At 40.6% G+C, this 22720-nt stretch overlaps 2 protein-coding genes across 2 annotated transcripts; one reads left to right on the forward strand and one right to left on the reverse strand.

Moving 5' to 3' along the window:
• Window positions 1-6425: 6425 nt before the first annotated feature.
• Window positions 6426-13363, reverse strand: LOC119790742 (hyphally-regulated protein-like). Its single transcript, XM_038296449.1, has 3 exons — window positions 13192-13363; window positions 9467-9607; window positions 6426-6736 (listed from the first exon to the last, which is right to left on the reverse strand). The coding sequence occupies exons 1-3, from the start codon at window positions 13361-13363 to the stop codon at window positions 6426-6428; spliced, it is 624 nt and encodes a 207-aa protein (XP_038152377.1).
• Window positions 11335-22082, forward strand: LOC119790751 (isoaspartyl peptidase/L-asparaginase-like). The gene is made up of 7 exons (XM_038296458.1): window positions 11335-11437; window positions 14347-14562; window positions 16642-16784; window positions 17420-17583; window positions 18547-18665; window positions 19692-19802; window positions 21683-22082. The coding sequence occupies exons 2-7, from the start codon at window positions 14376-14378 to the stop codon at window positions 21889-21891; spliced, it is 933 nt and encodes a 310-aa protein (XP_038152386.1). The 5' UTR covers window positions 11335-11437; window positions 14347-14375; the 3' UTR covers window positions 21892-22082.
• The last annotated feature ends 638 nt before the right edge of the window (window positions 22083-22720 follow it).

Genomic DNA, 22720 nt, shown 5'->3' on the forward strand with positions numbered 1-22720 from the left:
ACCCCTCCTCTCGCCAGTAGACAGCTGGAGATAGGAACCAGCACCCCTTGCAACCACTCTTGGGATAAGCGTGACAGAAAGTGAATGGATGGATAGAATATGCTCTATCCAGAATTCCTGAAGTGGAAAAGATTTAGTTTTACCTGGGTTTAATTTAATAAAAAAATCTTTGGCCATCTGATTATTAATGAATATATCGAAAAAAGAATCGACAGATGAATCAATTTGCTAATTAATCGTTAGTTGCAGCCCTAAAAATTACACATCCCTAGTTGGGCTGAAAGTCTTCTATAGTCTAACTTATCTGCAGGGGCGTGCACACATAGACACTAGGTGGTGCTAAAGCACTAGGAAGTTTGCCCTCTATCAAAGAAAATGCCCTTTTGAAACTCGTTTTTTTTTTATTATTATTAATATTATTAAGATTTTACTGAGGTCGGTTTTGAAATGATCTTTTGAAAACCTGAGCCATTAAAAACGACTGAAACAATGCCCCGAAATGACCGACCTACTTGCGCACACCCGACCAGCCTCTCTCTCTTCCTTTGTCACGTGAACTCGCTCGGTCGCCCGCAGGGCATGCCAGATGCGCAGCATCATAGCAGTTTTCAGATAGCAGGAACGGTCGCTGACAGGCTGCTTCTCCCGTGCCCCATTAGCCAGGTAATATACAGATCAAGCAGAATCTTGCATTTTGTTGTGCATTAAAATGTCTCATTCAGCAGCACCAAACACGCATTTTGCCAACTGGTCACCAGATAAACTAGTTGTCTCCTTGTAAGATGCTATTTTACTTTTTATATTTTGTATCCATATTTTTTATCTTAAGTGTATACATTAGTCTATTTTATTGCATGACGTATACCCACAGTTTTTAGATATTTTTATAATTTTATTTACCTATTCCATATTATATGTTTCATGTTGCACGATTGTACCATAAAAAATTCCTAGTTTGTGAACTCCTTCACTAACAATGGCAATAAACCTGATTCTGATTCTGAAAGTTTTACACTAGCCCAAGTCAATGACAGATAACGTGAGGACGACCACATAGGCTACAAATAATTTTGGTAGAGTTTGCAATTGCAAATCTACGGAAGAGGATTAGGGCCACTGAAAAAAAAAAATGAAGTTAACTGATTTTTAAATTTTATTTCAGTTTAGTATGGGAAAAAAGTCAGAATGCTGACTTTAATCTCATAATTCTAACTTTTTTCTCATAATTCTGACTTTTTGCTGAGAATTCTGACTTTTTGCTCAGTATTCTGACTTTAATCTCAGAATTCTGACAATAAAAAAGTCAGAATTCTGACTTTTTTCCCATGTTAAACTGAAATAAAATTTAAAAATCAGTTAACTTTTTTTTTTTTCAGTGGCCCTAATCCTCTTCTGTACAAATCTATGTGTTAAGACAAACGTTTTCTGTTGTATAGGTTTTGTTAGGCAACATAAATTAACACATTTTGGTCTCTTTATTGTCTTAATTGTATATTGATTTAGTAATTGCAGCACAATGCCAAGAAAGGAAGGTTTATCATATTGAAAAATCTTAAAAGCTGTTCACATTTTATTTTTAAGTGGTTTGTGCAGCAGGTATTAAAATAGCTATTATTTTGTAGGCTACCATAAGTCATATCCACGTGACAAGACTTCCAGTCATGTTGCCCTAATAGCCCATTATTTAAACTAATGTGGCATATTTGTTAAAGCTATTATTATTATTATCATTATTATCACTATTATTATTATTATTATTATTATTATTGTCATGATGGTTATTATTAATATATTGTTGCCAGTCACAGCAGGGAAGCTCTATACCATCAACATCTACCAGGACAGGAGATGAGGAAGAGTTCAGGGAAGACACAGAGACAGAAAAAGACCAGGATGAGGGAGAACAGATGGGTGAGGGAAAACAGGGAGATGAGCCAGATGAAAGAAGTATGCTTTAGTCTGTTCTGTTGGTGATGTGACTTTTTTCCATTGAAAACTCACGTTTAGAGAATGTTACAAATAAAAGTCAAATTTCATTCAACATGCGTTTATTTTTTTTTATAATTAAGTGTTACACGTGCGCTAAAAAGTGCCCCCCCCCTCCTGAGCACCTGCCCCCCAAAATGTCTGTGCACGCCTCTGATTATCTGTAAAACTGTATGTATTAATAGATATGCTTCAGTACAATTAAGTATCAAAATGACTGTTGAAAACCCCATATGATTAATTACAATGATCATCTACCATGTTAGACTGAACAACAATAGTTTAGAAAAGAGCATACCACTGTGTGTTGAATTATTCATTTACTCCTGCGATGTATTTCTTGTGTTTTTCCCATTCCTTCCTCTCATATTGAGTCACCAGTTTACCTGTAGGAACCATGGTGATCCCGATGCTCTCTGCGAACTTGTTTGCACCTCTGCCCGTCAGCATACATGGGACATCTGGAAATTTCCACAACAGCAAATAGTTAGAAGAAATGTTACATTTATTTTAAAGAAAAATTATGATTATAAGGAATGTTCTCCATGATTTTGGATTCTGAGCAGTGTTTAAAAGAACGTTTGTTGGATGTCTGGTAGTGAGATGGATCTGGTGGCAGATGTGGCAGCTAGACAAACCAGTTGAATTCAGGGACAAAAGTAAACTGAAAATGTCTGAAATGAGATCATATTGAGCAGATTTCTGATTTATGCCTTTAAGAAACTTTCATTACGCATCTAAATCTCTAAAGAAACCTCTCTCTATGAGGAACTACAGAGCACCTGCTCAAAGGTACATAGGCCTTCTGGCCAATGAATGAGTTGAAATGCTTAACTAATGTTAAGGACTTCTGGGTTACACTTCTGGAACCATTACCACATAATCTATGATAAGTGGCAGGCTTTTATTCACTCATTACATCCTAAAATAGGATGAACAGACGATGCTATTGTACTTTTCATTTTAATGAACAAAGATATTGGAAAGAATCTCATTCCATCTTGCCAGTGTTTAAACCATAATTTCAAATCTGCTTTATCTTTCTTTGAGACAGAAACAAAAACAGGTTAAAACTAAATACTAAATAATAGATTAAAAATAACATGACCTTCTCCATGACTGCTCTTGCCAGTGACACGGGGTTTAGAATGCAAATGAAAACCAGTTCCGTTTTTCAATAAAGACAGGGCTGATAACTAAAAAAAGATTAAGATGTAGAAAATATTTTGCTGCTGTTTAAACTTGGACCACATAGACTCATATATGTTAGAAAAATAAATACAAAACCTGTTCTTATTTGTATTTTATACTTAGTCAAGTCTCTCTTAGAGTTCATTAAACAGAACATCAAATTCGAGGGGCTTCTGTTCAGTTTTGACTTAATCCAAAGGGAATTGCTGAAGATAAAGCCTTTAAGAATCCCCTGAGAGAAATAATAATAACCTCACTGAGCTCCAATAGATATCAGTAAGAAAACTTGCAGATGGAGACAGTGTTCTGATAAATTTGAATAATATAATAATAAAGTTATTGTTATTTATTTTCTACATTACTTGTGGATAGTGTTGCACCGATACCGATACCAGTATCGGACGGGGCCCCGATACTGCCCTAAAATGGTGGTATCGGTATCAGCAAGTACCAACTAAGAGGGCACCGATACCATTTTGAGAGCCATACGTTTATTCAACTATTGTCACCCACTCCTGGTAGGCAATAAAAAGTTCTACTGGATTCACTTTGTATTAGATTTTTTCCTGCTTCACAAAGGTAGGCAGCAGCTTGACAAAGCATGATGGCAATTATTTTACATTATTATGGTATCGGCCGATACTGCACAGCCAGGTATCGGGTATCGGTATCGGGGCCAAAAAATGGCATCTGCACAACACTCCTGTTGGGATCCTCAGGCTTGCCCACCAGAGGGCGCCGAGGATCCTTTTCTGCTCTCTTTGTTTTTCCCTTAGGGTTGGAGTTTTAATGTGGGGATCTGGAGTTTACCCTCTGTCTCCAGCAGGATGCGCTGTGGGTCTTCTGGAGCTGGAACTTTCCTGCACACCTGTTCCTAATCCTCTTATCAGAAGACCTCTCCTTTATAAGCTCCTGCCTGTCCTTGATTCCATGCCGCAGTGTTGATCTTAGTTGGTTAGCTTCCTGAGCCTCTGTTACAGATGAATCTTTGTTATCTCTCGTGTGAGATCAGATTCTAATTCTTCCTTGTTTCTGCCTCACAGGAATCCTGTCTCTTCGTGAAAGCTCTGGATGAGCTTAACCTCCTGTCTCCTCGTGAAGCTCTGGATGAGCTTAACCTCCTGTCTCTTCGTGAAAGCTCTGGATGAGCTTAACCTCCTGTCTCTTCGTGAAAGCTCTGGATGAGCTTAACCTCCTGTCTCCTCGTGAAGCTCTGGATGAGCTTAACCTCCTGTCTCTTCGTGAAAGCTCTGGATGAGCTTAACCTCCTGTCTCTTCGTGAAAGCTCTGGATGAGCTTAACCTCCTGTCTCCTCGTGAAAGCTCTGGATGAGCTTAACCTCCTGTCTCTTCGTGAAAGCTCTGGATGAGCTTAACCTCCTGTCTCCTCGTGAAAGCTCTGGTTGAGCTTAACCACCTGTCTCCTCGTGAAAGCTCTGGATGAGCTTAACCTCCTGTCTCCTAGTGAAGCTCTGGAAGAACTGTCTCTCTGGCAACCTGTCTCTGGCCTGCAGCTCTGGGAGAGTTGCATCACAGGGAACCAGTTTCAAGCCTAAAGCTCTAGGAGAGTTAACCAGCTAATCTGCCCTGGTGAGCCACCCCAAGAATCCTACGTGGATGATACCTGTCGACTTCCCTGTGGAGTTTCCCCAAGAGGTTCCCATGTGGATTTCCCCTGTTGTTTCCCTGCAGTGAGCTGGAAGCTCAGCTACCAGCCATCTCCCTTTCCCTGCTCAGACCCCAGTGAACCAGCCTCCTGCCTGAACTGTTATTCTCGTGCTTGTGCCTTAAAATAAACTCTTTGGACTTTTTACCAGTGCCTCTGTGTGTGTTCTGCATCTTGGGCTTTACTCTAAGAGAACCCATCATGACAGAACACTGCGGCCAAACACAAAGCCCAGCAGATCACCTCCGTCGTAGCTCTGAGAAACAGGACGCTCCTACTCCTGATCACACTCTGTCCCTCCGTGAGTTAAAATCCCCGTTTGACTTAAAGAAAACACTCGTTTCAAGATCCCACAAGCTTCGTGGGAATCACAAGATGGCGCCAGTTCAACTTCCGGTTCCGGATTCGTCACTTCCGGAATTCCGTCCGTCACCTCCGAGTCAAGATGATAACCCTCCTTTCTGGTCTGAACTCATCCCATCGTTTTCGTCACCCGGTCCTCCTCTACCTGAGAGATTTTCTGGCGACCCAAGTAAGCTCAAGGGATTTTTATTTCAGTGTCGGTTATTTTTTAGTTTTCACGCTTCTAATTTTCGTTCTGATAAGGATAGGTTAGCCTTTATTATTTCCTTTCTGTCTGGTGAAGCCCTCGAATGGGCGGAGACCAAATTTCCGCTTAAAACCAGAACAAACTGCACATATGAAAGATTCATCCGAGAGTTAGAAAAAACCTTTACTCAGTCCTCTAGTTTCTCCGTTTCTAGTTGCCTTCTGAATTCAAAACAGGGTAATAGGTCCATAGCTGAATTTTCTTCCGATTTCCTGAGTAGAGCAGCCGTTTCCGGGTGGAACGAGTCTGCACTCAAGTCAGCTTTCCTTGTAGCTTTAAATGAATCTGTCAGAACCGAGCTTTCCTTTTACGTCGAGCCACCTAGCCTCGAAGACCTCATTGAACTAGCCATAGGATTAGATCTAGCATTTCAAACCAGTTTCAACTCCTCTCTGCGCCGGTTTAGCCTTAGTTCCCATGTTCTTGACCACCATTTAAGTTCATCCGTTAAAAACCTCAAAATTAGTCCACCAGTTTCACGTCCATCAGTCAGAGTTCCACACCAGCCAGATTCTGATCCTGAACTAGTAATTAACCTGGATAGTTTTAAACCTGACCCTGTGCCTGATCCCTTAGCTTCTGATCATGTTATTCATTCTGGTACCCTCACGTTTCAACCGGTTTATTTATCGCCAGATCCAATCAGTGAACCCGTCAGTTTAACTTCTAAGACCCCCCGATGTAAGAGACGGCGTCGCCGTAAGCACGCTCTGAGCCGGCTAGAAACCCCTGAGTTAGCCCTGTGCCGTCCAGAGACCCCTGAGTTAGCCCTGTGCCGTCCAGAGACCCCTGAGTTAGCCCTGTGCCGTCCAGAGACCCCTGAGTTAGCCCTGTGTCGTCCAGAGACCCCTGAGTTAGCCCTGTGTCGTCCAGAGACCCCTGAGCCTACACTGTGCCGTCCAGAGACCCTAGAGCATACATTTAAGAGAACTTCAGAATTTTGTGTTGGTGAAAGTGTGCCTCCAAGAGTCCCTCAGCGAAGGCCTCTAATCACCAGGGACCCTCCACCGACACCCCAAGCCACCTCAGAGACTGAACTTGAGCCTCCATGGGTGATCCCTTCGTTTCCAGAGGTGGAACCACAGTCGGTGATCCCACTTGCTCCCGAGGCTGTACCGCAATCAGTGGTCCCTCCTGCTCCTGATGGTGAACCACAGTCGGTGGTGTCACCTGCTCCTGAGACGGATCCACTGTCATTGGGTTCACATGTTCCTGAGTTGGAGCCACTGTCGATGGTCTCCCCTGTCCCTGATTGGGAGCCACTGTCGTTGGTCTCCCCTGTTCCTGATCGGGAGCCGCAATCGGAGGGCTCCCCTGTTCCTGATCGGGAGCCGCAATCGGCGGGCTCCCCTGTTCCTGATCGGGAGCCGCAATCGACGGGCTCCCCTGTTCCTGATCGGGAGCCACAATCGGCGGGCTCCCCTGCTCCTGCACCGCAGTCGGCGGCCTCTTCAGAGCCTCCTCCAGAGCCGCAGTCGGCGGCCTCTTCAGAGCCTCCTCCAGAGCCGCAGTCGGCGGCCTCTTCAGAGCCTCCTCCAGAGCCGCAGTCGGCGGCCTCTTCAGAGCCTCCTCCAGAGCCGCAGTCGGCGGCCTCTTCAGAGCCTCCTCCAGAGCCGCAGTCGATGGTCTTCCCAGAGCTTCCTCCAGAGCCGCACTCGATGGTCTCCCTAGAGCCTCCACCAGAGCCGCACTCGACGGTCTCCCTAGAGCCTCCACCAGAGCCGCAATCGGCGTTCTCCTCTGAGCCTCCTCCTGAGCCGCAGTCGGCGGCTGTTTCTGAGACTGTTCCTGAGCTGCCGAGGAGGGGACGGGGTACCCCGTGGGGGTACCTGTTGAAGCTTGGGCGTCATCCTCCTGATAAGCTGCTTCGCCTCCGGCCCCGCGGCAGGCCTCCAGAGCGTCAGCTTCGCCTCCGGCCCCGCGGCAGGCCTCCAGAGCGTCAGCTTCGCCTCCGGCCCCGCGGCAGGCCTCCAGAGCGTCAGCTTCGCCTCCGGCCCCGCGGCAGACCCCCAGAGTGTCAGCGTCGCCTTCGACCCCGCTGCCGGCCACCTAAGACTCTGCTCCGTTGCCGGATCGTAGGCCGGTCACCTGAACTTCAACCGTGTCTCCGGCCCGGCGGTGGTCCCCCTAAGACGCTGCTCCACCATCATCTCAACGGTCGACCTCCTGAGCAGCAACTACGCCTCCGCCGTCGGCCCCACGGCAGGCCACCTGAAACTGTGTCCTGCTGCCGGCCCCACGGCAGGCCACCTGAGACTGTGTCCTGCAGCCGGCCCCACGGCAGGCCACCTGAGACTGTGTCCTGCAGCCGGCCCCACGGCAGGCCACCTGAGACTGTGTCCTGCAGCCGGCCCCACGGCAGGCCACCTGAGACTGTGTCCTGCAGCCGGCCCCACGGCAGGCCACCTGAGACTGTGTCCTGCTGCCGGTCCCTCGGCCGACCACCTGAGACTCTGTCCCGCTGCCAGTCCCTTGGCCGGTCATCTGAGACTCAGTCCCGCTGCCGACCCCTAGGCTGGCCACCAGAGACTTTGCCCAAGAAGGTTTTTGGGTTTTCATTTGTTTTCGTCCACCATAAGTGGATCGTTTTTTTGTTCTGGACTCTTTTCTCTCTGGACTCTCTTTTCTGTTGGTTCTGGCCCTCCTCGCCCTAGTGCCCCCTCCGCCCGCCCTGGGTGGGTTGTTTTTGTTTTCTGGACTCTGTTTTTTGTGGTTTCTGGCCCTCCTCACCCTAGTGCCCCCTTCGCCCACCCTGAGTGGGTTGTTTTTTGTTTGTTTTTGTTGGACTTTTTCTGGGGGCGTCTGGAATCCGCCCTTGAGGGGGGGGCTCTGTTGGGATCCTCAGGCTTGCCCACCAGAGGGCGCCGAGGATCCTTTTCTGCTCTCTTTGTTTTTCCCTTAGGGTTGGAGTTACTGTGGGGATCTGGAGTTTACCCTCTGTCTCCAGCAGGATGCGCTGTGGGTCTTCTGGAGCTGGAACTTTCCTGCACACCTGTTCCTAATCCTCTTATCAGAAGACCTCTCCTTTATAAGCTCCTGCCTGTCCTTGATTCCATGCCGCAGTGTTGATCTTAGTTGGTTAGCTTCCTGAGCCTCTGTTACAGATGAATCTTTGTTATCTCTCGTGTGAGATCAGATTCTAATTCTTCCTTGTTTCTGCCTCACAGGAATCCTGTCTCTTCGTGAAAGCTCTGGATGAGCTTAACCTCCTGTCTCCTCGTGAAGCTCTGGATGAGCTTAACCTCCTGTCTCTTCGTGAAAGCTCTGGATGAGCTTAACCTCCTGTCTCCTCGTGAAGCTCTGGATGAGCTTAACCTCCTGTCTCTTCGTGAAAGCTCTGGATGAGCTTAACCTCCTGTCTCCTCGTGAAAGCTCTGGTTGAGCTTAACCACCTGTCTCCTCGTGAAAGCTCTGGTTGAGCTTAACCACCTGTCTCCTCGTGAAAGCTCTGGATGAGCTTAACCTCCTGTCTCCTCGTGAAAGCTCTGGATGAGCTTAACCTCCTGTCTCCTAGTGAAGCTCTGGAAGAACTGTCTCTCTGGCAACCTGTCTCTGGCCTGCAGCTCTGGGAGAGTTGCATCACAGGGAACCAGTTTCAAGCCTAAAGCTCTAGGAGAGTTAACCAGCTAATCTGCCCTGGTGAGCCACCCCAAGAATCCTACGTGGATGATACCTGTCGACTTCCCTGTGGAGTTTCCCCAAGAGGTTCCCATGTGGATTTCCCCTGTTGTTTCCCTGCAGTGAGCTGGAAGCTCAGCTACCAGCCATCTCCCTTTCCCTGCTCAGACCCCAGTGAACCAGCCTCCTGCCTGAACTGTTATTCTCGTGCTTGTGCCTTAAAATAAACTCTTTGGACTTTTTACCAGTGCCTCTGTGTGTGTTCTGCATCTTGGGCTTTACTCTAAGAGAACCCATCATGACAACTCCTTGTGGATGAGGCATTCAGCGTGCTGTGAATTCATACCAAGTAGTTTCATCTGATCCTTACGTGACAAATTAATCTGTTTCATGTACCTGCATTAAAGACGGTGTTGTCCTCCAAAGCCTTAACAGCAGCCTCAACAGCATCCAGCGCACTGCCTCCACTTCTAAGCACCGACGATCCATGCCGTGCAGCAGCTTTTACTCCTTGAACAGAAGCTGGGGCCAGCTCGTCTGGAATAATCCATCAACATTTCTGATTCTTAGCCACAGCCAACTAAAAAAGAAAATGTGAGGGTTTCCTTTTTACCGATATTAAGTTGATATTACTGTTTTCATTTTTTTGTTTTTATTTTTACAATTTTGATATAATAACTGATCTAAGTGGGTTGCTCTGTGGGGAAAGGCACATTTTACATTTATATTACTGTATGTTTTAAAGTCTCCAGTTAATGATGAATCACTTACTAAATTAGTTGACGATTATTGAAATAATCAATTAATATGATTCATTTTTTTCAGCCCCAGATGAAATACATGAAATGTGCGACACAGAGTAACTACAGCCCAGATGTTCAACTTTTATAGTGAAGTTAATATTTTAATGAATGTATTATTTTTGCTTGATACAGAGAGAGAATAGTAGGTACAAATATTAGAGTGGGGTTTAACTCTGCACAATTCTATATCTTCAGAAGAAAATACTGTATTTACCTTCTCTCTTAGTCGTTCAAATGAAACCGTTTTCAAAGTGGAAAACAGTCCTAATTCCACATTGATCAGAGCCGGTGATACTTCAAACATTAATAAACAGCATCTAATGAGTGTAGAGCTTATAACATTTTTATTAATGGAGCAAAATGTTGCTTTTCTCTTTAAACAATGAATTCCTCTTATCAGTACAGATGCTCGCATCGAGCATAAAAAAGGGCATGCATATTGCATAGCACCAATGACACCAGACCAATAGTGTCCCTACCAAAGTTCAAATCAAACCTACGCCCTTGGTTTCAACATAGTCTAATCAATAGACCAAAGCAGTGGGACCTTTAGATGCAAACTGTAAAAGTTCCATTCACTTTAATGATTTATAGTTACAATTATTCATACAGATTTTTTTTTTTACATTATCACAATATCAAAATGTATTACTATTATTACTTTGCTAATTATTTGTGGTGTAACTGTGAATTTTGCAGCTTCTGATAGATAGTTGAAGTCTTAACTTGGAAGTCGATATTTATTCATTTAATTATAAGATCTATTGCTCTATTTTGACCTGAACTCTATTCGCTACAACTCTATACTCTTACATTCATTTCTTTATTAATTCAACGTGTTTGTGCTGACCTCTAATGGTCAACGAGCAACACTACACATTCAAACGGCACACAGTTGTACCTGATGTCAGACATGATGTCAATAGCATCACGCCCTCTACTGATGAAAAGACAACACTACACATAACATTCGAACAAGGCTGAAAAGGAATCAACTGTAAATAGCTTATAATCTTTAATTTCTGTAAAATTTGATCATGTATAAAAATTCTAGTTCTTTTTCAGTCCCCTAAAGTTAGAATCTATGTCTTTGTATTTCACAAGAGTCTCCCTCAAATATACAGTGACAATCAAATCTGTTTGCAGCCAGTTCTCTTTATTTTGCTTTATTTTTATTGGCCTAGAAAAACAAAAAAATCCCTGAAGATATTTTACATAATTACATGTCTAATAGTTTGTTTTCTTGTGTTCCAAAGATATTTTGTTGGTCTTCGAACACTGCATATGTTGAATGTTTTATAGGGGATTCAATTTACAATACTAATTTTTTTTTTTTTTTTTTTTTTGCTGCTCCAGTTATTGAGCAGTTATTGTTTGCAGGATTGTGCATGGAGGGATTTCATGCACAATCCTGCACATTTAGAAATGGTCCTGTCGGAAGTCTTGTTATAGATTACATAAGACGTCACGTCAGTATTCAGCACGTGCGATTTGGCAAATCCCTCTCGCTCTCTCAGGGGTTCAACCGACCGTCTCTTTCAAAGAGGTTTGAAAATCGTAACAGGTACGTCAAAATATAACTTTCGCTTCTGTAGCCTATAAACGATACGAAATGCATTGCAAAGTAGGATTAGGACCATTTAATGGCTAACATGGCGCAGATCAGTACAACCATTGTGCAGACTTAACACTGGAAAATAAACTTTAAGATCATAATTCAATCAAGGTGCCTTTTACATAGTGGGATCAAACATGTATCTTTCATTTGCACATTTACAGTAGGCTTGATGAAGATGCATTGCAGACAAAGGGACACCAGCCCAAACCTCCAGATATTCCTTACATTTCTATAAAGTGTATGCAAATCTTTGTAAGCGGTTTCTGTTTTCATTACTGCTTTATGTTAGTATATGATCTGTGTTCTTGTTTCTGCTGTTTGTTTATGCTAAATTAATTTAACATTAGAATGTTCAAATGACATGCCAACATCAGTCTCCAGATTTTACTTTAAAGCCCTCTCAACCTGTTGGGGGAGATCTTATGATTTTACCTGGTGAATGATTGCTAAGCATTTACACTATCACAAGGACACAGATAAGACCAGGCATTTATGGAAAAATTGTTTGAAAAAGCTCATAAATATATAATAAGAGTTCCCTTATTTTATTACCTTCATAAAGATGGTGGATCATTGGCTGCCCTGCTTTGTGATTCAGCTCTATGTGCCATAACCATCAAAAGTTTGCATTCATAATAAAAAGCGAATTTTCCTGTCAGTGTTTTTGTACTGTATTTATCCCTTTGGTCCTGAATTATAAAAATGATTTTATCTATAAACAGAGTGAAAAAAAGTAAAGCTGTTTAATTTTCTTACATTTCAAAAACTCCATCAAGCTTTTATCATTTACCAGTTTGTTATATTGAGATAGGATGAAAAAACACTGAAGGACATCTATTAATAAATGCTCAGTGTCAATACAAAAAAATCTGCTCTAAATGTTGCTCCAAACAAACCCCTATCTTTATCAGGGTCACAGTGACATCTACAGTGTTGTTTGTTTTTGGATGTTGAGGTAATATTTCACCACAAATGTGGTTCTTGCAAAATAGCAAGATATTCATTATAACAGAAACAATCATTAGAGAGTTGGTGAAACCCAGGCCTGAATTTTTAGGTCTGCCCTTTTTTTATTTTTTATGTGGTAGAGATCCCCTTGAACCCCAGACGGCAAGTGTTGGGCACGTTACTTTACTTTGAAAAAGTAATTAGTTATAGTTACTAGTTACTTCTCCCAAAACGTAACTGAGTTACTAACTGAGTTACTCCACAATAAAAGTAACTAGTTACTAGTAAAAGTAACTATTGCTTTACTTTTGCATTTCTCGCCCCCGTAACCCTCACCTTCTCCCCGTGTGTTTCAAAAGCCAGCTGAATAGAGTGGACGACTAAGACGAGTACCTGCAGAGTTTTGCATTTATTGCAACTCAACGTAAATGACATCTGGGGGGAACGCTATCTGATGGGCCTATAAACCCCGTCAGATAGCGTTCCCCCTGCTTAACATGCGGGGAACGCTATCTGGTGGGCTTCTAAACCCCGTCAGGTAGTAGATATCATCAGGCTGCATTACCTCTACTCATGGGTATCAAGTTTTTTAACAGGGCGTTCAGATCTGGTGAGTGTATGAAATTAATAACTGGGGATGTCTAATTCTGAAATCCTGGGTGTTTGGGTTGTTATAGATCCATCCATCCCGATTTCTCCCTTTCTCCACATACATTTGATCGTTCATGCTCTCCGTATTTCCCCTGTGGCACGGGCATTAGCGAGCACGCGCGTTTCCTGTCGCTTGCGCTGTGAATCGTGCTGCCTGTGCTGTGCGTAGATGCAGGGGAAACCGGATCTGATGGGAAAACATAGCTCCACGTACAGCTGGTATTTCCATCTGGTAAACGTTTTTTTGCCACTGGAGTCCTCCTCCCTCTCCATCTCTCTGTGTGTGCTGTACATTAACACCCGCCAGCGGAAAAACCCACCTACCCAACTGACAGATGTAATCTCACTATACATCAGCCAATCTCATCCTCCTGTAATGAAAAAAAGGTTAATTGTGCAACCTGAGTAATTTGCAGTAACGGGATGTCGGCAATGGTAACTGCGTTATAGGTACAGTCAAAGTAATTAGTTAGATTACTAGAAAAGGTAACGGCGTTAGTAACATTGTTACTTTCAACGCCGTTACCCCATCACTGCAGACAGCCTCGGCAGATGGTCGCTAACACTAAGCCTGGTTCTGCTGGAGGTTTCTTCCTGTTAAAAGGGAGTTTTTCCTCTCCACTGTCGCTACAAGCATGCTTAGCGTGAGGGATTGCATTCGAGTCAATGAGTCGATGCAATCAACTGGTTTTCCTTAGATAGAAAACTTTGAATCAATCTGACTGTATGATCTGGTGAACTGTATATTGCCTTGAGATGCCACATGTTGTGAATTGGCGATATAAACTGAATAAACTAAATTGAATTGAATCCTGTGTGTAAACAGTGTTTAGTTAAATAGTAATGCCTGAATGTACAAAATTGTATATTGATTCCACCATATGAGTTAGGTCGCACTGCTAATACTTGCCTTGGTAATAAATAAACCCAAACTAAACATGATATAGCTGCGTTTTTATAGGACACAGTGTATAAAACATGTAGGAGCGCAGCTGTTTCTGTAGATAAATGACATACCTTCAGTTCAAATTTCAAAGTTCATTGCTGCTTTTTCTATCAGTAGCTACATTGGAGTTTTTTATGCCCTTTGATCAAAGGTGCCACTGAGACGACTATAACAACATTTGTAGAAGTGCAGTACAGTATAAATTAGAATCACTTGTATAATATGCATCATGCCACATACATATTATGGAAAATGTATTGAGATTATTTTGACTTTCTTGTTTGTGTCTTTAATACACCATATACTTTAGAGTCCACCTTATCCTGCAAGAGCTGAAATATGTCAGCAGTGTTGGTCGTTCATGGTGGTGCCTGGGCTATTCCAGAGGAGCTGGCCCCAGCTTCTGTTCAAGGAGTAAAAGCTGCTGCACGGCATGGATCGTCTGTGCTTAGAAGTGGAGGCAGTGCGCTGGATGCTGTTGAGGCTGCTGTTAGGGCTTTGGAGGACAACCCAGTCTTTAATGCAGGTACATAAAACGGATCAGTTTGTCACATAAGGATGAAATGAAACTACTTTGTATGAATTCACAGCACGTTGAATGCCTCATCCACGAGTAATGTAGAAAATAAATGACAATAACTATTTATTATTATATTATTCAAATTTATCAGAACACTGTCTCCATCTGCAAGTTTTCTTACTGATATCTATTGGAGCTCAGTGGAGTTATTATTATTTCTCTCAGGGGATTTTTACAGGCTTTATCTTCAACAATTCCCTTTGGATTAAATCAAAACTAAACAGAAACCCCTGGAAATGGATGTTCTGTTTAATGAACTCTCAGAGAGACCTTGACTAAGTATAAAATACAAATAAGAACAGGTTTTGTATTTATTTTTCCAACTTATATGAGTCTATTTGGTCCAAGTTTAAACAGCAGCAAAATATTTTATACATCTTAATTTGTTTTTAGTTATCAGCCCTGTCTTTATGGAAAAAGGGAACTGTTTTTCATTTGCATTCTAAATCTAAAATCTAAAACAAAAATCGGATAACAAAAACATGGGCCCTAATTTAAGAAAGTGAGGAATCAGAATAAGTTCTGGGGTAAATCCCCACATATCCATGTTTTTTGGTTTCCCAGTTAAAGTCGCAAGTTGCTGCATAAACCAACTTTGGTCAGTTGCATGATTCATTTAATTGTTAAGTTAAATATTACTTTAAAGCCAAGGTTTACCTTCATATTATCCAATGTTTGTTAATCCAAAGCCAGTGAATAATGTTTAATTCAGCTGAAAAAGGTTGAATATAACAACAGCTGATAACTGGAGCCTAACCCAGATTTAGAATAGAATAGAAAATCCCTTTATCATCCCACAATGGGGAAATTGTGGACACATTTTTTATTTTTTGAGATTAAATAGATATGGTATGGATGATAGAACTTTAATACTGCATTAAAGCCGACTCACGTATTGACTTGTTTGCTGATAAGCTACTAGTACTCCTTATTTTCTTGCAGGAACAGTGTTGCCTTTTGTGTTTAATAATATTTGAATAATCTCCATATATAATCATAATATTTTAAATTCCACTGGTAAGAAATGCACTCTTTAGGACTTCATTTTTCCCTCCCATTGCCTTGGTTGTTTATTCCTGCACTAGGAGAACATGTATACTTCATGCAGAAAGACCCCAGGTCAGGACTTGAAAAAAATGCTGTTAGCAGCAATGCTACCAATTTTGCCATCTGTGGCCTATCACCATTAGCCTGACGTAGTCCGACTCAATTCTAGTCAGAATATGAGTCTGATACTGCTCCATAGAGCTGTGATTATGGGGCGTGTTTCGAACGAACCAGGAAAAAAAATGCCTCTGCACTCAATTGGATAGACCTACAACCAATAAGAGCAACGGAGTGCGTGACGTATGTTAAGCGAGGCATAGTTGTTGTCCACAAAAATCAAAGCGTGCAGTTGCACGCCTATAATAAGAAGATGAGACTTGATCGCGTTTCCCTGTTCCTCTTTTAAAATTAATTTGCTGTCGATATCTTCTAGAACAGACCTAATAGCAGAATCTACACACCTAAACTCTCCAGCGGCAGCCATTATTGTTGTCACCCAAGCGTGCATTGGTCACGTGGTTGATTACGTTACTGTTGGTCATCTGTCCATCATCGTATAAAGCCCGCGCTGACAATTTGATTGGATCGCCTGACAGTGGGCGATAATACTCGCGCTACTATGGAGCAGAGCCAGACCGAACTTCCCGACCTCAAATTTTGTGGGCGGGACTAAGTTCGGAATGGCACCAAGGCTATATCACCATACATATCAAATGAATAACATTACAATATTTTATGGTTTGTCATTTCCCCCTCTGAAGTTTGGAGACTGGAGATTTTGATGTGGACAAGGGGGAAAGCAAAGAAGCAGGGCATTAGTGGTGGTTAATTGCTCACATCTCTCCTCTCTAGTTTATCAGCTTCAATCTTGCCTGGTGGACAAGAGAGGAAATTGTAGCTGAAACAAACATGAATTCTGCTATATTTCCCTCTGCAAACACACATTAATTTTTTTTATTTTCAAACCTTTTCCTCTAGGGCATGGGGCAACGCTAAACATTGATGGAGAAGTGCAGCTGGATGCCATTATAGTGGATGGAAAGACGCTTGCCTGTGGTTCAGTGTCTTGCGTAAAGAACATCGCTAACCCTGTGTCACTGGCAAGGGCAGTCATGGAGAAGGTTGTGTTATTTTTGTTGTATTATTTAGTTTTTACCTGTTGTTTCTGTCTCAACAAAAAGATAAAGCAGAATTGAAATTATGGTTTAAACACCGGTACGATGGAATGAGATCCTTTCCAATATCTTTGTTCATTACAATGAAAAATACAATAGCATCGTCTGTTCATTCTATTTTAGGATGTAATGACTGAACAAAAGCCTGCCACTTATCATAGATTATGTGGTAATGGTTCCAGAAGTGTAATCCTTAACATTAGTTAAGCATTTCAACTCATTCATTGGCCAGAAGGCCTATGTACCTTTGAGCAGGTGCTCTGTAGTTCCTCATAGAGAGAGGTTTCTTTAGAGATTTAGATGCATAATAAAAGTTTCTTAAAGGCATGATTTAGAAATCTGCTCAACAGGATCTCATTTCAGACATTTTCAGTTAACTTTTGTCCCTGAAAGTGAGTTCAACTGGTTTGTCTAGCTGCCACCTCTGCCACCAGATCCATCTCACTCCCAGACATCCAACAAACGTTCTTTTAAACACTGCTCAGAATCCAAAATCATGGAGGCCATTCCTTATAATCATAATTAAAAAAAAAAAAAATTTCACATTTCTTCTACATATTTGCTGTTGTGGAAATTTCCAGACGTCCCATGTAATGCTGACGGGCAGAGGTGCAAACAAGTTCGCAGAGAGCATCGGGATCGCCATGGTTCCTACAGACAAACTGGTGACTGAATGTGAGAGGAAGGAATGGGAAAAACACAAGAAATACATCGCAGGAGTAAATGAAGAATTCAACACACAGTGGTATGCTCTTTTCTAAGCCATTGTAGTTCAGTCTAACATGGTAGATGATCCTTGTAATTAATCTTCTGGGTTTTTCTACAGTCATTTTGATACTTAACTGTACTGAAGCATATCTATTAATACATATAGTTTTACAGATAAGTTAGACTATAGAAGACTTTCAGCCCAACTAGGGATGTGCACTTTTTAGGGCTGCAACTAACGATTAATTAGCAAATTGATTCATCTGTCGATTCTTTTTTCGATCAATTCATTAATAATCAGATGGCCAAAGATTTTTTTTAATTAAACCCAGGTAAAACTAAATCTTTTGCACTTGAGGAATTCTGGATAGAGCATATTCTATCCATCCATTCACTTTCCGTCACGCTTATCCCAAGAGTGGTTGCAAGGGGTGCTGGTGCCTATCTCCAGCTGTCTACAGGCGAGAGGAGGGGTAAACCCTGGACAGAGCAACACAGAGACAAACAACCATTCATGCAAACACCTAAGGACAATTTAGAGAAGTCAATTACTGTAACCTAAGAGTCATGTATTTGGACTGTGGGTGGAAGCCAGAGTACCCAGAGAGAACTCACGCATGCTTAGGGAGAACATGCAAACTTGATGCAGAAAGTTCCAAGCCCGGGAATTGAACTCAGAACCTTTCTGCTGCAAGGCAGCAGTGCTGCCCACTGCCCCACTGAGCAGCTCGGATAGAGCAAATTGAGAGACGAAATTGTTTTCTTTTTTTTATCTTAAATGCAAAATGTTTTTTTTTTTTGCAACAGTCGTATAATTACAGCTCTTAATGGGTTGTCCTGTCAGCTAAAGGCAATTATTTTCAAAGGTGGTATTGACCACAATGATGTTGTAAGGAAGATTGACATGTTGTAGATAATTTGGACCAATTTAAAAACGTGTCTCTGTGTACAGAGTAAGAATTTAATTTTTAAGTTGAAATAAACTGTTTTTTTATTCAAGGGCCCACGATACTGTTGGGGCTGTAGCTCTGGACTCTGCAGGGAACGTTGCATGTGCAACATCCACTGGAGGGATCAGAAATAAAATGGTTGGCAGAGTTGGAGATTCTCCTGTCATTGGTATGTTATTAACAGTCCAAAGGGATGTAATCTGTTAAAGCAAATATGTCCCAATTTTCTTTTTAAAATAGATAAATAGAAATCCTTTTTCATCACGCTGCATTTCTATCTATAAATGAAATTAGAAATTGATCATCCAAACTGCATTTTCATTTCCTTCTCCAAGACTCCTCAATTTGTAAATCAGTTAAATGAGACAAAATAATGTTTTACATGTAATTTTTAATATGTAAATAAATTAAAATTTTTTTTTCAAATGTCCAGTTTTCACAATTAAAATTTAATTCCCTGAAATCGTTTTTCATTTCAAAGTCAAAGCTGTATGGTTTTGACTAATAAATGAAATTGTGAGTAGATAATCTAGACTTCAGTTAGTGCCATATTTTAAATTGCACCTATTCAATTTAACTTACTGCGACATTTTTTTGAAATGAAAGTTTAAATACTAATCTATTTATCATATAATTCAGGAATCAAAATAAGTAGTCTTAGTGAAAATGCAGTCAGGGTGATCTATGAGTAATTTTATTCATGAGTTAAATTATACAACTCTAACTTTAAAAGGCATTTTTGTTAATACATTTTGATTTTCTCAAATTTTACATTTAAAAATACATTTAGGTATTTTTTTTGCTGATTTTTTTTAAAGTGATTTATTTAAAAATGGAAGAGGAGAAAATTAAAATGCAGTTTGGATGATTTATTTTATTACTTTAAAAAGACAAATTGCTGATTTTTTTAATGCAAAGGATCAAATATTTCCATTAATTCATTTAAATTCGAAAATTTGGACACATTTGCTTTCATATAATCAGAAAAATATGCATTTTATTATTTTATTTTATTTCTATTAATTTGTTTTCGTCACCAAACAGTACAGTAGCATCAATAAATATTAAATAATTTTTAGAGTTTTATTTAAATTTCACAGTTTAAATTCTGCTATATTTAAAGTTTCCATTTTTATTGTTTATTTATTTATTTATTTATGCAAACTTTTTCTTTATGTTTTATCTTGGTAATAAGGCTGTGGAGGATATGCAGACAACATCAGTGGTGCTGTATCATGTACTGGTCATGGAGAATCGATTCTTAAAGTGACGCTGGCCAGACTCATCCTTTCACATGTTGAACAAGGTAAAATAATACTCAGTGCTCCCATTCAAAGGCATCTTTCCATATTATTCAAGATCATCTCATCACAGTATTGTTAAACATTAAAGTTGAAAAAAATGTGCATACTTTTTTGTAGGTAAAGGATTTTTTTTTCTGTTCATCTTGTAACTCTTAATCAGATCAGCTTTATTTTCCATTTCTGCACACAAAAAATGAGTTGACTTTCATTCTAATTTGCTTTCAATTAGGATATTCAAAATATTAATATTTGAAAAAATTATTGTTTTTTTTTTAAACCTGTATACATACAGTGTTTTTGAAAGAAAGAAACTTGGTTGAATTAGTGCTTATCCGGGTATTCTGTTTAGCATTAATCAAAGAGGCAGCCTGAGGAAAGGAACAGTTTCTTATGGTGTTGAAACCCAAGCTGACCTTTACAAACAGGATTCTGGCATACATCTCCAGGTATTCAAGGTGGAACAGCATGAAACGTTGCCCAAAAATGATTGCATCATCCACTAACACATTTGTTTTCCTGTAAGTAAATTGCAAGGTGTCCAGCAAGGGGGCTTGAAAGTCCATCAGATGCTTTAAAAGGAGTCTATCAAAGGATTTCATGACCAGAAATGTTGGATCTATGCACATTTAACCCTGTGATGGTGCATGGAGACTTGGATGAGTGGAGTGTTTTAAGCACAATGGAACTTTTGCAAAGCTCCAGAGGCTTGTTTAAGAAATGAGTACGGTAAATATGAGGGCCATTTTGTCAGTACAGGCTCATAGATAGTTTCAGATACTGGAGCTTTTTTTTATTACTGTTTAGAATGAGATATAGCACAAAGTGATCAGACAATTTTAAAGCAGCCCTGGTGGTGATGAGATTTACATCTTTTAAAGCTATATAATAAAGGCTGAGTGGGATTTTTATCACTGGTAGAACTCTTTAAAAAATCCACAAGAAAAATGAAAGGGCCTGGATGTTTTTCTTGCAGTATAACTGTTATCCATTTGGTAAGCTGTTTTTAGCTTCTGAGGAGCAGGCCTGGATTGGGATGTAAAAATAAAAACAATCACAATAAACAAGTAGAACTCCCACAGTTAAAGATTTGCACTGTATAAACGATAACTTTGGTTGAGGACTACTTTACTTCTGTGACATAAGTAGTCCTTACCAACCTTTGTCTATAAAGCATATTAATCCTCCTCTCTTTTTCTCAAAGAGTTTTGTGCTGATTCACACAGCTTTGTAATGTAATGGCACAACTTTATGTGGAATTTTACATTGAAATATAAGCTGGAATTGAGGAACGGATCTAGAGGGATTTGAGAGTGACAACAGACTGGTCTGTGATTATGTTTGACATTAAAAAAGTTTTAATAAAACGGACAATTACTTTGACTCACCATAGCACTACAAGTTGTTGTTCTCGTTGAGGGGTATGCTCATTGAGCCAGGTATTGGTGAAACAGGGTATCAGATCTACAGAAGTATGAGTTTTTATGAGAATTAGCAATCTGTCCATTTTGTTTTCTAGTGAAGAGACATTTGTCAGATAGATTGAAGGCAAGGGAGTCTGGAGTCACTGCTGTCACAGCCTAAGAACAATTCTGTCTGTTTACTGTATTTAAGTTGCTGGTAATTCCAATTAAGATTTGCTGGGCATTCAACCAAGATCTCAGTGAAGTTGGGGGAATAAACACTATAGAAAAATAACTAGAGATTGCTGTCTGGTGTTAAGTAGTTCCTCTCAAATGAAGATAACCATAGAATGATGACATAGAGCAGACTAAATTAGCAAAAACACGAGAAGAGAACCAAGTACAGATTACAGTAAATAAACAAGGTTCTTAGTGTAAACAAATAGATATTATTGCTCTTTCATTTCTTTGCTCCGTCACAGGGAAGTCTGTAGAAGATGCCTCACAGTTGTCCCTGCAGCACATGGGTGATCGGGTCCAAGGAGCAGGTGGTGCCATTGTAGTTTCTCCATCAGGGCAGTGGGCTGCTACATTCACCACCAAGCGGATGGCCTGGGCTGCTGCTGAAGATGATGTGCTGTGGTTTGGAATAGACCCAAAAAAGAAGCTGAAAGAGAAACTGTCCCTTTAGAAGATTTTGTTTTTATTATATGTATTTTTTTTATTAGAAAATGAAATGCACCCGTAAAACAGTTTTCTATTTTTTATTGGTGTTTTTTGGTAGATGATTTTTTGTTCCAACTAAAGTGTGTAAAATAAAAAAGTATTTTACAATAGTAATCATTAAAGCAACACTGATTAAGTTTTGACCAAAGTATTTGTTTAATATAAGATTTAACAAATTATTTTTAAGGTCAATGTATGGCATTTGGCATGATCCTTGTGAGCTGCCCTTCACAAAAACTCACCTCTGTAACTTAAGACGGTTGGATCCATATGACACCCACCTTATCAGAGATATTGTTGGTTCTCTGATGTGAGGGGTAAATGTCGACCTGCCTTCACAAGTACCTACATGACTACTCAATCTGCTAGTCGAAAGTGGTCTTCTACAAGAATCCAAAACATGGAGGGAGGCTCTTTAATTTTGCAATATTGCCAGTTTGTTTTTGCTTCTATGTAAGAAATATGAAGGAAAGGTTATGATTAGCCGAGACAACAAGCACTTCTATGGTATTTGCAAAGTTTTGACTTCTTTTTTTATATAAGAAATTGTTTTTTTTTTTAGAAGTGGATCTTTTTTAGAAGTGGATCTATGGAAGATAAACAGTCTTTTTAGAATAAGAGTTTTTTTTTAGACATTGTATTGGTAACATTTCCATATACTCTGTTTCACAGGTGGAACTCTAACTTTGGAACTTCAGAAATTGATGAAGTGTAAAATTTTAAAATGCTTAAAACAATAAATTTGATAGTAATGCTTACTTAACAGACTCTTACTCTTTTTTGCAATGACTTTA

This window comes from Cyprinodon tularosa, unplaced genomic scaffold (genome assembly GCF_016077235.1).
Source record: "Cyprinodon tularosa strain WSP-4 unplaced genomic scaffold, ASM1607723v1 ctg37, whole genome shotgun sequence".
Classification (NCBI taxonomy): Eukaryota; Metazoa; Chordata; class Actinopteri; order Cyprinodontiformes; family Cyprinodontidae; genus Cyprinodon; species Cyprinodon tularosa.

What these genes read in the sequence shown, in the direction of transcription:
- LOC119790751 (XM_038296458.1), top strand. Translation starts at nt 14,376, where the DNA reads ATGTCAGCAGTGTTGGTCGTTCATGGTGGTGCCTGGGCTATTCCAGAG. An exon ending in CAACCCAGTCTTTAATGCAG is followed by an intron (nt 14,563 to 16,641) that starts GTACATAAAACG and finishes CTTTTCCTCTAG; the next exon opens with GGCATGGGGCAACGCTAAAC. An exon ending in GAAGAATTCAACACACAGTG is followed by an intron (nt 17,584 to 18,546) that starts GTATGCTCTTTT and finishes TTTTTATTCAAG; the next exon opens with GGCCCACGATACTGTTGGGG.
- LOC119790742 (XM_038296449.1), bottom strand. Translation starts at nt 13,363, where the DNA reads ATGGAGAGGGAGGAGGACTCCAGTGGCAAAAAAACGTTTACCAGATGG. An exon ending in GCGCGTGCTCGCTAATGCCC is followed by an intron (nt 9,608 to 13,191) that starts GTGCCACAGGGG and finishes GGATTATTCCAG; the next exon opens with ACGAGCTGGCCCCAGCTTCT. An exon ending in CAACACCGTCTTTAATGCAG is followed by an intron (nt 6,737 to 9,466) that starts GTACATGAAACA and finishes GCTCCCGATCAG; the next exon opens with GAACAGGGGAGACCAACGAC.